Genomic DNA, 14906 nt, shown 5'->3' on the forward strand with positions numbered 1-14906 from the left:
TCTGTCAAAAATTTTCTGAAGATACTTTACCAGGGGGTATTTGCTTTCTAAAATTCAGTACTCATTTAAGGGCACTGCTTCTATAGCCAATGCACACAAGCACTGTCAAGTGGCAGATCTTCCATCTGTCTTAAGACACCTATTTTGGATGGGATGAACTGGCCTCTGAAGACACTTTCTTTCTATTCACAGAGGGAGCTGTACAACTAGCAAGACAATTTTTAGATGACAAAGTCAGATGAAATTAATCCCGCTGTTTTTGTCAGCATTAAATCTGTGACTGAATGCAAACAAGAGAAGAGGGTGAATTCTTCTGCTTGCTGACAGCTAAAGAAAACACATGGTTTAAAAAAAAAAAAAAAAAAGACTAGACACAGAAGGAACCTCTCATTCACCTCATAAGGAAGAAGACAGGAGCACCCTTTCCTTGCCATGAATTTCTATTGTCCACTATCATAATGTTTGGGTGCAGAGATGAGATTGGCCCTGCTATATCAGCCCAGCCAGATGAAGGATAGGAGTGTGTCTGCATTGAAAAGAAGGGAGAAATTGAGTGGGACTGTTACATTTATAAACCCCAGTGAAACTAGCCAATTCTTCTCAGACTGAAAAATGGGAATGGATTTCTGAAACTGAAGAAGTAGAAAACAAGTATATTTGTCGGTGATAACAAAAAAGCAAGACACAAAGATCAGTTAAAGACACAGGGATGCAGATAATGGCATAGGTTACAGTTGGGAATGGCCATAATGGACTTGAAAAGGTACAGACGTGTGACTTGTTCCTCTTAAGGCTACAAGAATCTTGTGCCTCTACAGGAGACATGCTAGATGACTGGCAGACAGATACTCACCACCACATAAGCTTCAATCTGAAAGAAAAAAAAAAAAGAATAAAACTTGTGATGAACTCCTGAGTCGACATAAGCAAGGTATGATGCACAAAGTGACAAAGTTTAAACATCTCTTCTTTGGTAAGAGTAGCCTGAGAAACATACATGCATTCACACATCTAACTAGAAAAGTAGTACTTTGTGCATTACCTAAATGGAGAGCAAGTCTCTGAAAATTCTAATTGCTTTGGCATAGTTACATTGTATTTGCTAGCACTACAAAACTGTGTATTCTCCTTCAACAGTAATGTGACCAAATGAAAAAAAAATAAATTGTAAATAACAACAAGCAATCACAAGATATGCCACAAGATCAAGAAATCCCATTATATTTCTGCATAAATGTACATTAGAATAAAATACAGGCTGCCATCTATTCCATCATATTTTACAGTGTGAAAGAAAACAGTTTTCTTTACCCTGTCATTGACTGGTCTCAAGTCAGAAGTCACCATAAAGAGGTTTATCAACACTAAAAAAGGAAAAAAGGAAATTTATTAGTCATCACAGCTGACACCGAACAGGGTATCTCATCCCAGAATCTACTCTTGAAAAAAAGTTTTGCTTGAAAGCAGCCCTAGCATCTGGCAAGTTCTCCAAGGTCACTTTACCTTTCTGCTTGGGTTTATAGACAGGTTTATCAGTCTGGATGAACACTGATGATCCTTTGCTATCAATGGTTACTGTGGTATAGTTATGAAAAATGTAGCCACCTTCTGCTAGATGCCGGTTGCCCCAGACTTTTAGATGTGCTTGTCCACGAAGTCCTGAAGGCACCTAGGAAATAGACCACAAGGTGAGGAAGACACAGAAAAGCCTTTGAGCTTTCTGGGGAATATAATTGTCACTGAAGTGAGCAAAGAGCAGCCACCTGCTGCATTTCAGTGTAACTATGTGTTAGTAATAAAAAGAAAATGAAGAACATACTAGATCTTTTACAATGTATAAACTTCAAAGAAGGCAAAGTCATGCTAAAAACACGTCAGGAAATTCTCTCCTACCCTTTCTTTATCACTCAAGCAAAGTGATATTTGATCTACATGTGCAGCTTTCAGTAAAGAAGGTGTGTTACATGGGGAAATCAACCGTGCTGTGGAAGACACGGCTCTACCGATAAGAGAAAAAAACCCCACAAAAAATACCAAAACATACATGTTTGCACATTTTCAACCAGTTGCTCAGAGAAATAAAAGACTTTTAAAATGATGTCAAATTAAAAATTACAAAGTAAAAAAATCTGATAATGCAGAAATATTATGATAATAGGTCATAATTTGAGAATGAAAAAAATAAACCGAAATTAGCAATGACACTGCAGATTTTACTCAATAGTGAGTTACAGTCTTTGGATAAAGAAATCTATAGCATTTGGTATAACTGCTGATGTTCCCTATTACATAGGTCTGTATTATACCTTCTTGAAACAAAAGGAATAGATACTTATGTATTTGTGTATTAGCCCAGTAAAGGGGGGGAAGTATCAAAGCCTTTCTAGTACCTAGTTCCCAGACACAGTTTAACTGGACAGGACAGAGCAGGACAGGGCAGTATCAACATCAGCCATAGAGTAATTACAGAGAAGGCAAAGAAAACTCTGGGGTATGCCACCAAGGCAGAGGAGATCCAATCAGTCATGACAGACCATCACCAAGCTAGTTAGACCTCTGTAAATCAAAGGCTTTAATTTACTTTTAGGCCAATGATAACGTAGATGATGCAGTAGGTGCAGTGAAGGCATCTATGCTGTGCTACAGCAGTACAACAGAACTGTTCCCAAATACCTGGATCCACTGCAAAAAAAACAGACCGTTTTTCTTATGGCTCATTCAGACACGACCAGCTTCAGTCAAGAGCCAGCGATGCAATATGGAAGGGTTTTTCCCCGGGTCATATGCTACAGTGATTAATCTAGCAGATTAGTCATGACTAGCTAGACCAGAAGCACGTCACAATTTAATATTTATATGATTTGTTCCACCCACCCCATTTACCTCCCATTAGAGGTGACAAATCCAAAGCAAGTCCTGACTAAGTTAAGAGATCCAACACTTTTAAGACGTGTTCTTCAGTCCTGTCTTCCTGCATTTGAAGTAATAATCTTCCATGGCAAATCACCAAACATAATGCACTTCTTCCAGTTCCAAATGTTTTGATGGTGCTTAATCAACAACAAGACTGAAAACTCATATTGCTTTGAATTTACATCCCAGTTTCCAAATATCTAGGAAGAGGGATGGAGATAAAGGTCCTGTACCAGCATGGAAGCACAGCCAAATTGTCTCACAGAAACCATGAGAATGGCTTCATTTTTCTCTGTATGGTATCACTTAGTCCTACATACAGCATAAACTAAATTACTTCTTTCAATGAACAGTGAACTCTGAACTGGTAGCATTTAGCTCACTCCTTGGCATGAGGAAGGATAACTCACACAAGGTGCAAAGCAGGGGAGATCTTTCAGAGGATATCTTTCTGCTGTAAGAATGACTACTTTTCACTGCACCCCACATCTCCAGTATCCTAGGGATTCAAACAAAGCCAGATATTGCTTTAAAAAGTGTGATTTACTAAGGTAAGCATATCTAATTTCTTTTTAATGGCTACTGGAACTCTCTGCCAGAATTGTATTTAAGTTCATCATCATTTCACTCCACTACAAATCCTCTTTGGAAATAAAAAGTTGTTCTCGTTCCCTCCATCTCTTTAGTATGGCTAAGCTTCATTTTATGGACTATGCTGGTGGCAAAAATATTACTCATGCCAAAGGCTAACATGCAGACAAAACTGGTGAAAGCCTATGTTTTTTAAATAATATAGTAGTACCAGAATAACTAGCAGAGACACAATGTTCAATAACCTGCCACTTCTATGGATTTCTGTGGCCTGTCCAATGCTCCACGTCACTTACATAGCAATATGTGCTGCCATTCTTATAAAATAATCACAACATAGAACTTTATGTTGAGCAATGAGACACGGATTCAGCCACTGATTTTCTTCAGTGGTGTAAGGGCCTGACAGATGAGCTGTGATGGATTAAGCTTTGTTCTTTTCACTCTCCACTCTTCCTCTTGCGAAGGTTGCTTCCTCCTTAGCGTGTGCACCAGAATGTGACCTGTATTTGTGCCACAGCTGCTCAGAGAGCAATGCCTGATGTGGTTGAAGGCAAGTCCCTCATGTTTTCATCAAAAACACCTTAAAAGAATTGACACTCACCTTCAGTTTAATTGTTCCTTTATCTGAGAGAGAGAGAGAGAGAGAGAGAGAGAGAGAGAGAGATTATTCTTCTCAAGCTAAGGCACTAAAGTTTTAGACATTTGCAGTTGAGTGAAAGGAGACCCCATGTCACAGAGCTGCTAACTGCAATATTCCTTCATGACGATTTCACCTGAAGTAATCTTCCTGCACTGTGTAAAATAATCTGCAGGATGAGCCAAGTCAGACCTAGTAGAGTTCTCCAAAATAAACTTGGTCCACATTTATTTACAATTTTTGCCCAAGGTAAACTGCAAAGTGCTCTATGGTTAGAGAGTACCAGCAAGGCTGAGGTTTCAGCACAGGGCATCCTATGCTTACAGAAGCATTTTGCTGTAAAAAGGACCTGGCCTCTTTTGGGACTTGAATAATTCTCAAAACAAACACTCATAGAATCTATTTTGATTGCTGGATACAGCCATACCTAAGATTTCTCTTTAGCATATGTTGTCCACATGTGTAAGCATCACTCCCTTTGAATTACTTAGCAATTGTTGGCCAATTTCAAAGACGACAAGGGGAGGATAAAACCAGAGACAATCTGTTCCAAGAAAGGAAATGGCTTTTATATAACTCCCAGTTTTTACACACAGAAGGGTTAAAACATGATGGTTAAAGAGCCTGATTCCCTGAGCCTTGTCTACATTACAGCTTACACCACTACCAGCAGCGGTAGAACAGCGCTACTGGACCTCATTTTCACTAATGTAAATTCATTCAGTATTAAGTTGAACATAATCAAAACACTTTTTGTCTTTACACACAGGACAGAGAGGTATCTGTCTTGGATTTCAAAGACTTATCCGACTGCACAAATATTACCGCCTCTCTCAGCAATACTCAGTCTTGAAGATGGGGAGATTGCATTTCCAGCACTCATTTTAAAATAAGGGTAGAAGATTATGATGTTGTAGATTTTACATTTTTCTTTGAAGTTAACTTATCTTATTCCTTATACAGCTCCCCAGTGTCAAACATTCAGGTTTCAAAAGGAAAGATATTCACTATAAAACTCTTGAATATCAATTATCCAGGGTCTCTGTATGTCTTGGTGTTCCAAAATTATCAGCCTTGGATGTTTGAGATCACATACATCAAAACCACATTAGCACAATCAGCTGAGAATGTTTAGCAGTAGTCAGTGAATTAAATATTAGTTTGGTTCCAGTTCCCTTATCACCTAAAGCAATTCTCCAAGATACCGACGTGCTCCCACAGCACCTCGACTTATAAACCAGTTAAGTTCAGAATAACGGGAACTTACCCAGAACTGTTCCATGGCCTCGTGACACAGTTTCTCCTTTGACTACTAACTGAATCTGGACTGTTGTCTCCTTGACAGTGTTAAAGATGGTTACGCTTATAGCTTCCTCAACCCCAGATCGGAAAACAGAAGGTGCTGCAATCAAATAGCCCCTGAGGAGCAAAATTGGAAGCGGATGGTCAAGAACAGCAACAAGAGTGTGATCTTTATTTGTAAGCCACTTTATGTATATCAAAAGGAAAAGAACAGACTAACATATTTGCCCCTGTAGGGTCACATTTGTCTGAGCCTATATCTAATACGCATAAAATGAACACAGAACGCACATAGAAATGAACAGAGCCTAAGTGGCTTACAAATCCTTAGTATTTAAACAAAAACAGTAATACTGATGTTTATTGCATCATATTATAATTGCATCAAATTATATAAATTTATTTATATATTATATATAAACAAACTAAATATACAACTAGCTAATCATAAAAAGTCTGAAGTTCATGAAAGAATAAGGAGGTACCTGAACCTCCAGTAGACCTTTGTAGATAATGCTTTGTTTTGAAACCATTTAGATACTTCTGACATTTTTGCCTCAATTATTTTTCATGGCTCCGCTTTCATAGTTCAACTTGATATATACAAAAAGAAGTGACTCTTAGTGCTGATACTCAGCACTTTCTAAAGGTCAGGCTCATATACATGTAACACATCTAAACTTCCAATTTATACAGAAGCAGCCCAGAAACTGCAGTTACAAGATTGGGCTCCAATTCTTAGTTCTGCTACCACTTTTTTGTTCAAACAATTATATCCTGCAAGTTTCAAAACCCCAGCAAAAAGGAATTATTTTAGCCGGCACACACACAGTTTTAAAGCCACCCTAGACGACCTCCCATACATACTACAATCCTTGTGTTTCTGAATGGAATCTGTACCATTCCTCTGTGCTGAATGGCACCATGCCATGAACTTGTCAACTCAAAGCATTACAGACTCTGAGCTCTTTGATGCGTTGGGCTGTAAGCAACACATTTACATTCTCTTCATGACACACCTTTCTGGGTTTTTTCCTACCCAAAAGGATTTTTTAAAACAAGGCAATTCCTCACATGACTCTTTAAGCCCAGTTTCTCAGTCCATGCCTTTCTACAGTTCCATGAGCCAGGTTGCTTTAGTTCATGATTAATTATCACTTTGGGATGAGGATGATGGTGTTTTACAGCCCCCAAGTCATCTTTTATCAAATTCCAACCCCATGTTTCTCTCTCAGCAGGCCTCATTGCCATGGAGATCCCATTACCCCCAAAGGAAGTTCAGATCTCTGTGGCATTTGAGTTAAATTGCATGGGGTACTTGCAGATTCAAAACCTTATGGTTGCCAGGTTTGAAAGTTCATCAGAACGATAATAAATAACAATAAAAAGTTACTACTTAGCCTGCAAATTCTTGGTAAGAAAGACATAGCTGATGCAGTTGCAGAGGGAGAAAGAGTACCATCTGCATCCAGTATGAAATGATTAGATTCAAACTGTCACATAAGCACAGCACTCCAGTGCCATATGTGAAGCACATGTATTCACATTGTTCTAAATTGCTGCAACTCTTTCTGAAGTATCAGTCCGCTGATATGGCTATTTAATTCACTTAATAATTGGCATTTGATTATTAAATATTTAACTTGGCAATTAAACAGTTAACTTGACAGTGACCGGACAGATCTTTTAAGCACATTTGACTAACAGCTCTGTCAGGTTATACCAAAACTTGGCAGGACGTGAAATATTTTCTAGTAAGCAAGTGAAAATAAGTTCTCCATGGCAGTCAGTTAATGCAGCTATTCACGATGTTGACGGGCTATAATAAGCTAGGGATAAAGAACAAAGTAAACCTTAATCAAAGTCAACCTAAACACACTGGAACGAGCTGTGGATTCAATTTCTAAAAGCCAGAGAACTTTCCCCGCATGATTTTCCCCACAAGAATGCTTCACATGCTCTTCGGGAGCAACCAACATTACCTTCAGCTATCCCAAGCACAACAGCAGCCCCTGCGCAACACCCCGGATTCCTTAAATAATTGTTTGCAGATAAAAGCTTTGCAGCCGCTCGCTGGAGGAGCTAGAGGCAGGTATTTCTAAGGAGGCTTTCTTCTTTTTTTTCTCCCCCCCTTTCCCTGTGCTATGCACTTTTGCACCGGCGAGTACAAACGTGCTGCTCGGCTCGGGAACCGCCGCAGCTCGCCTCCCCGACCCCAGCCCCTCCAGGGGACTTTTCGAAGGCTTTGTTAAGTGGCTGGTGCAGCCACTCCCGGAGCCCCTCGCAGAGCAGAGGGGTTCGTCCCCCCCGCCACCCTTTACGGGGAGGCTGCCCGCGGGCCGACGAGGGTCCCCGCCCGCCGCAGGGTGCGCGACCTCCTCCCGGTACTTACTGTCTCTCCCGGGGCTGGGCTGCGCTCAGGCTGCAGAGGGTCAGGAAGACCCCCCAGGCGCAGCCGGGCTCCTTGCGGGGCATGGTGCTCCGGAGCCCCAGGCCACGGCGCTCTCCGCGGGCAGGAGGAGCCTTTTGTTCCCGGCGAGCGCAGCCCGAGCTTCCCCGCCGCCCCGCTCCCGGGCTCGGCTCCCCGGTGCCTCTGGCCGCCGCCCCCGCCGCGTCCCCGCCCCCGGGCCGCCCCCTCCTGGCCCCGGTGCCCGCTCGGCTCCGGCCCCGGCTCTTTGTCTGCGGCTCCCCGCCTGCTCCTGACAGCGTGCACCGGGGGAGGGGGCCGGGCCCCGCACCTCCGCCTCTCGGCCCCGGGCAGCAGCCTGCCCCCGCCCGGTCCCAGGTGCGCTGCCCGCCCGGCGCCAGGCCCCGGCGGGTTCCCGGCTCCAGCCACCGCTCCTCACCGTCATCATCCTCTCTGCAGCCCTGACAGACTAGCCCGGCCGGCCTTCTTCCCTGAGGGCTGCTACGGCATCGGCTCCTCTTCTACCGAGCCCGACCAGCCCCGGGAGACCACCTGCCCGAGCTCTCTGCCTTCCTCCTCGAGTCGCTGAAGGTGCCGGTGTGCCTCACGCAGACACAAGAGCTGCAAAAGCTTAGGTTCCTAAAGGTCCCATCAACTTGGACCAGGGCACAGCACCCCCTGCACGGGCCGGTCCCACTAACTGAGCCTTTGCACTCCGAGGCGCTCCACTGAGCACTGCCAAAGAACTGCTTTCCAACTCAAAATCCAGCGCCGGGACGGATGCTACTCCATCCTCCTCCATCCCTAGGCCCTAATCTATCCATCTCCATCCCTCTGTCCCAGCCAGTGGTTACAGGGGCTTGAGACAGGAGGGGGAGCTCTCACTACACCAGTCTGAAGAAGAGGGTGCAGCCTAAGAGTAGAGCTTACACAGATCAGGGAAAAGCATCTCCGAAGCAACAGCAGAGATTCAAGGTGACAGAATAAACGCCATGTCTCACAGCGATGGATTAAACGCTGCATATAGATACCAAGGAATGATTTCTCCGATCCTTGCTGGAGACAACCCACGATCCCAGATGTGCTTCAACAGAGCTGAACTCTCCCTCCAGGAATAAATTAAAACCCTCAACGCAGGTAGTTTGAGTCGTATTTTTTTTCCCCCCAACACTACAGACCTGGCTTAAGGTAAACTACTAGGAGAACAGAAAAACAATTATGAAATACTATTTTTTTTTCTCAGTGAGCTCCGTTATTTGAACCTCAGCTCCATTTCTTCTAAAAATCACTTATATGGAGCCCAGCATTTTATTTAGCAAAAATACAAATTTGTATCCAAAAGTCAACTCGATAGTATACCAAAGGCCCTTTCCTCTAGCTTCTGACAAGAAAACCAGCAAATCAAGTTGCTAAAGGTGCTCAACTTTTCAAATAATTTTTCTCCCTCTTAAAATTATTTCGATCACCATATATTTTAGCAGTATCATTACTAGCTAACATTTTCTGCAAGTCAGTCCATTCCCTAAGAACACAAAGTCATCAAAAGGAGTGAGTTTCCCTGACTACTTCAGCAATAAGACTTCAGAGGCTTATCAGTCCCATAGCCAGGAGAGCAACAAAATGGTGCCTAAATTTTTATCTTGTTTGAAACCAACACTAATTTTAATATGACTTCTCTTAAAAATAAATAAAAAAAATCATTAACTCAGTAGCTTTTTGATAAGTACAGAGTATCTTCAGTAATGGATAACACTGCTAGATGTGGCTACATTTTCCTACCTAAACCTATCTTAAATCAGCCTTGTCTTATTTTTGTGGAGAGGCATAACAAGTTTAGAAGAAGGGGGAACAGATTTTGTCAAATTAAAAAAAAAAAAAAAAAAAGAGAAAAGCCAGGCTACGGCTTTTAAAAGTATGCCTCACCTGAAAATTCTTTATACCAGACAACTTAAACAACAGTCTCGCATCAAAAGGACTCTGTATTTCACAAGGCTCATTACAGTTTTTAGGATTGGACACAACAGTTAAAATCACAGCCAAGCAGGTTTAGGTTTTAAAGAAATTGCCTATTTAAACCACTCTTCTTACATCGACAATCCTTTACTAGTGTTTGTCTACAGATCCTGTCTTAAGACTTGCCCTAATTGTCAAGAGCAAGGTAGAGAATTGAAGGAGTTTTATTCAATACACTAAGAACATCAGAATTATGCTCTCACTACTGAACAAGAAGTTTTTAAAGATTGTTCACCACCTTGGGAAAGGTTATTTGTATTTATTTTTAATGGGATTTTTCTAGCTCTAGCTCATCTGTGGGAGGAGTTGCAGAATGTCTTGGAGCAGCTTCAGTTTTTAATATTATGTAAGCTGAATCCATTTTGCTTGCTGCTGTGCTATTTAAGCACAACTGCTCCTCTCCTGCTCACTTCATTGCTCATGTATCTTCACATGACAAAACAACGCTGCAAGAGCTACCAAGGGACTCTTTTGTTTGCTCAAAATTGAAGACACATGCAAGAAAGCATGAAGTCAAAAAGAGGCCCTCCTAACACATCTTTCCTCTCCATCTTTAAAGTATATAGGGCTTTTCCTCTGATCTCCCATCCCTCAGAAATGTATAACTGCACTCAAATGGCACTGTTCTTGTACTAGGGGTTGTATTGGCTATGTACTAGCTTGTACTGGCTGTGAAGGTCAAGGATAGAAGTGAGGCAGTAGCTGTAAGAACAGGTAATGTATTTTGTTAGATTCTGTTAATTAGTTTAAGACATTAACACTCTCCACAAACCTTGCACTAGTATTCCTTGGGTGATGTCAGTTCAACTGACATGACACTGGTTTTACATGGAATTAAGTATAATGCCTGCCATTCAGATTTTTTAAGAGCTGTATTTTTCTACAAATGTTTTGCTAGAGCATTAGCTTTATCTTTCTCCGTACTAAATGCAACTATGGCGCAGCTGAGATCAACATTTACTTGCACCAACTCTGACAAACCTAGGTCGCACTTCAGTTTATGATACTCTTAATAAAATAACTCTGTTTTATAACACAGCTCGGCCTTTGAAACTTGACTAGAAATGGAAATAGCTGGATTGTCTAAATTTAAAAGAGTGGATCCTTCCTTACTGCTGCATTCTCCTTCAGTTTATTCAAACTCATTCAAACTCTAGAACCATAGAGGTCATTTCCCAAGCAAACCAGCTAGGCTTTATGAGAAGCAACTTATTAGAAAGTACATTGAAGTGGGAATGTTTTAGTTGTTTTTTTGTGTTTGTTTTTTTGGTTTGGGTTTTGTTTTTTTTTTTTTTTAATTGAGACAAACCGAAACATGCAAAGATAAAGCAAAATTTGGTAATTCCAAATTCTTTTTCAGCTTCATCATATTCTCAGATACATCCACAGAACCCTGTCTGCCTCAATATTTTCCTGTCTGCAAAGGAGCAATACTAATGTTAGTCTCCTTCCTAAGGGTAACACTTAATACCATGTTGGAATCCTTTGATTAAAGACAATAAGGAAGCAAAATGAAAACAAAGCACCTCTGCTGTTCTCATGCTATAGCAGCCTATACTGATGTACAACACAGCAGCAATCAAAACAATAATAGTCCTGCAGAGATCAGGTATGTTTTGGGTGAAACAGCATCATGCTTTCAAAAAAATAATTATCTCTACATTTAATTCATACCTCTCTATAGAGCAGACCCACAAATGGCTCCTTACAAACTCATGCCTGAAATCTGTGGGGTATGTACCAAAAAACCCACAAAGTGCCACTGGACATCCATTCTGTAGTCACCCACATTTTATCTTTGAAAAAGCTCTGGGTATGGACTTTGAAGAAGCAATATGATTCAGCAATGAACTGATGAATGCAGCAGAGTACACTTCTAAAATGGAACTCCATCATCTTCAGCATAATGCTATAATATTTTTGAACACAAACCAGTGTATTTCTACGTTTCCAAAATCACAGCTAGAAATTATCATTCTGTGGAGTATAGCCCTTTTAAATCATTGTTAACTTTTTTAAAGGAGAGATTTCTTCCAAATTGAAGATTTTCTATTTGATATTTACTGACTACAAGAAATATCAGGCAATTACAGTCTCTAAAGACTGCAAACCATCTTCTAATTATGAAAGTATGTGCAATCCTGTAAATAAGGCTAGAATCAGCTTGGTCTGAAAAAAAAGGAGGCTTTAGATATAATTTCAAACTATTTAGTTACTGAAATGGAATTTTCTGTGCCTGCCAAAATGAATCCTATTCAGTGTGATGCAACAGGTGTTGGAATTCCAGCAGCCGCCTGCAACCCACATCTGGTAATAGTTAGGAGTTTAAAGGAAGTTCTGTAAGAACTGCTTATGTATAAAAACTATTCATCAGTCAAATCTATGGGTCATATTCACCCACCCGCTTGCACTGTGCATAGTTCAGATTTTTATTTCGTTTACAAAAAACGTAATTCTGCTCCTCGTGAAATTTTAGGAATCTCAGGCAGTTGTCCAGGTTGAAAGTGTGTGTGGGATTGGTATGGCTATACTACTGTGTCAGAAAGGTGAGGGAGGGACTGCAGTTTATAGAAGGTGTGAATACATCTGTATTGGTTCTGACTGGATCCAATTTATATCCTGACTGCCTGTACATTCTTCTCATCATTACTCTGCAGAAGAAAGAATTCCCCTGCCATGTCCCATCTACCTAGTAAATAAGCTACGTGCAATGTTAAAATTATCAGACAGGCATTTGTCAAACAAAATAGAGGTAACACTAAACTCTAAATAATACTAATACTTGAGTACTGCCACTCTCAGCTGTGCCTCCTTTTGCTTTTTTCCCCCTCAACTGCAAAATTCAAATCAGTAAGACTACTCACAAGAATCAAGTGGTAGGATCACGCCATTAGTAATTAGCCCTTGTTAACTCCCTCAGCCTGAGTGTTATCACTAACTTGTCACACAGATGACCAGACCTAAAGGCACAGGAGGTAATACTCACTTATTTAAAGATTTTTGAGAATACACGAGTAAATTGTGCACATAAGAAAAGATACTGCAGTAAAAACAAGGCTATTAATTATTTAGTTTTACATTAAGTCCTGTACACACTAGATTTCAGTAGAAGGTGGGTGAAAAACAAAAACAACGGACAAGTCATCTTAGGCTTAGGGATTTTGATAGTCATCTGTCTTAGGGAAGCCAGAATCATTTGTCCGCCCTTCCCAGTGGAATAACATTCATGCCAGTCATTACATACTGCCAGCCAAGAATAAGGTCTTAGTTAATTTTTACAGCATTATATTCATGGTAAAAAAACCACACCTATTTCTTTCACTCCCAGGTTTGTTCTCCCTTTGTGTTTCTGTGACAGCCTCCTTTCTGTTAGCCAAACAGAGGTATCTAATGTAGAAACTGATAACTGCAAAACAAGTGTCCTATTGGCGTTGCCATACTACTGCAAGCTTACCAGCAATGAGGATAATGTCTTTTTACAGAAACTACAACATCAGTCCAGATACAGAGTGGTAGAAACAAGACTGATCCTGCCTCCTGGGAATACAAGCATCTCTAGAACAAAATTACAAGGAAAGGTTAATTAAAGAGCACTTTCAAAATAAGAATATAATCTGAGTAGCATATAACAACAGAAGAATCAAGAATATCATTATTAAATAGTTCTGTCAAAAATGCCTATTAATCATCTACAGAACAGGAGAGGCTGAGGTCTGAGTAGTGTAACACTTTAATTCCTGACAAAATGACTGAAATAGGATTAAGAAATCATTAATATGGGCAGATGCTGATTTAGAACAGGAATAGAGCACTGTGCTTAATCAGAAGTGGCCATCATTAAGACATTTAGTAAGAAATTACTTCCCAGTTCTCTACTCAGCCTCTACATATGACTGATGTGATAGAAGTTTGTGCATAGTCTAGTGTTTGTTGGAAGTTTTATACATAAATAAGGGATCTAGAGAGGTTGTGAAGTCTCCACACTTAACAATTATACAAAATTCAGCTGGACACCCTTCTAACTAGGAACAGGTACAAGTGTCCTTTTATCATACAAATCATATTAACTTGAGAAATTCCATTTTGTTCAGTTAGGTGAAGACAAATTTCTCAAGACAAAAAAGGTAGCAAGAAAGGGTTAAGGCCTCTCAACATCTTTGGGTTCTGCCTATACAGATACTATACTTACCCTGTCCATAATACGCTGAAGTTGTAGAAGTGCACTAGCTTTGCTTTATAGTCAAGCCAGTAAGTTTCATCCTGATTTAGCTGGGGATCAGTGCTGCACTCCTACAGTTACTTGTTTACCATTTCAGTTACTGAAATACTGTGTAAAAAGTTCTGAAGAAATACACAACAAAGCCTGAGTGCTGAAAGGATTAAGTGCCACAGACAGAGTATCTTTTTGGGTAGTAGTCCCGAAAACTCTACTGTTCAATCAGCTGTTTAACTTCCCACCGCCACATGCAGTAGATATTAAAACAAGGAATTATGTTTTTATATCCTACAGGCCATCTCCAAACAACATTATCTACATAAACAAAAAAATTAGCTATGTCTTAAGAGGCAAATTGTGTTTGCTTCCCTAACATATTAAATTTAAGATCTTGAAATAGCAGGAAACTCAATAGGTCTTGCTTATCACAGAAAGATTTTAAAAGCAACTGATCAGAGGCATTTGAGACTACTCTGCAAACCCAGTCCTCCATCCTTGTGCTTGCTTTACAGTCCACACACAAATGTAGCAGAAGAAACAACCTAAAATAATTTCTGTGAGTTGAACAGGAATGCTCACATAATCACTGGAAATGCTCTTAATTGGTGTGGCTCAGTGGTGCATTTCAGAGCTGTTAGATCCTCTGCCGCTGTGGAACTCTTTTCATGTCCTGGCAATCACACAGTCCAGCCAGCAGTTTGTTTATCATATTCCGTATGAGTTTCCGGATCTCCAGCAAAGTGGTATTTACTCCGAGGCAGGGAAGACTGCAGTAATCCAATAAGTTCTCATTAGCCTAAAATGCAGAAACATCTGCTGGGGTC

General features: G+C 40.6%; 1 protein-coding gene across 3 annotated transcripts in view; it reads right to left on the reverse strand.

Moving 5' to 3' along the window:
• CPAMD8 (C3 and PZP like alpha-2-macroglobulin domain containing 8) overlaps positions 1-8026 on the reverse strand; it is a 57384-nt gene extending 49358 nt beyond the window's left edge. For 2 of the 3 annotated variants that reach the window (XM_072845539.1, XM_072845537.1), the window contains exons 1-6: positions 7839-8026; positions 5412-5563; positions 4109-4131; positions 1504-1669; positions 1312-1364; positions 854-871 (exon numbers count right to left, since the gene is read on the reverse strand). In XM_072845539.1, the coding sequence (XP_072701640.1) occupies positions 854-871; positions 1312-1364; positions 1504-1669; positions 4109-4131; positions 5412-5563; positions 7839-7921 (495 nt within the window). In that variant the 5' untranslated portion in view covers positions 7922-8026. Of the gene's footprint in view, positions 1-395; positions 527-853; positions 872-1311; positions 1365-1503; positions 1670-4108; positions 4132-5411; positions 5564-7838 lie in introns of those variants that run through there. The other variant, XM_072845540.1, reaches the window with a different exon arrangement.
• Positions 8027-14906: the final 6880 nt, after the last annotated feature.

Source organism: Ciconia boyciana, chromosome 24, assembly GCF_034638445.1.
Source record: "Ciconia boyciana chromosome 24, ASM3463844v1, whole genome shotgun sequence".
NCBI lineage: Eukaryota > Metazoa > Chordata > Aves > Ciconiiformes > Ciconiidae > Ciconia > Ciconia boyciana.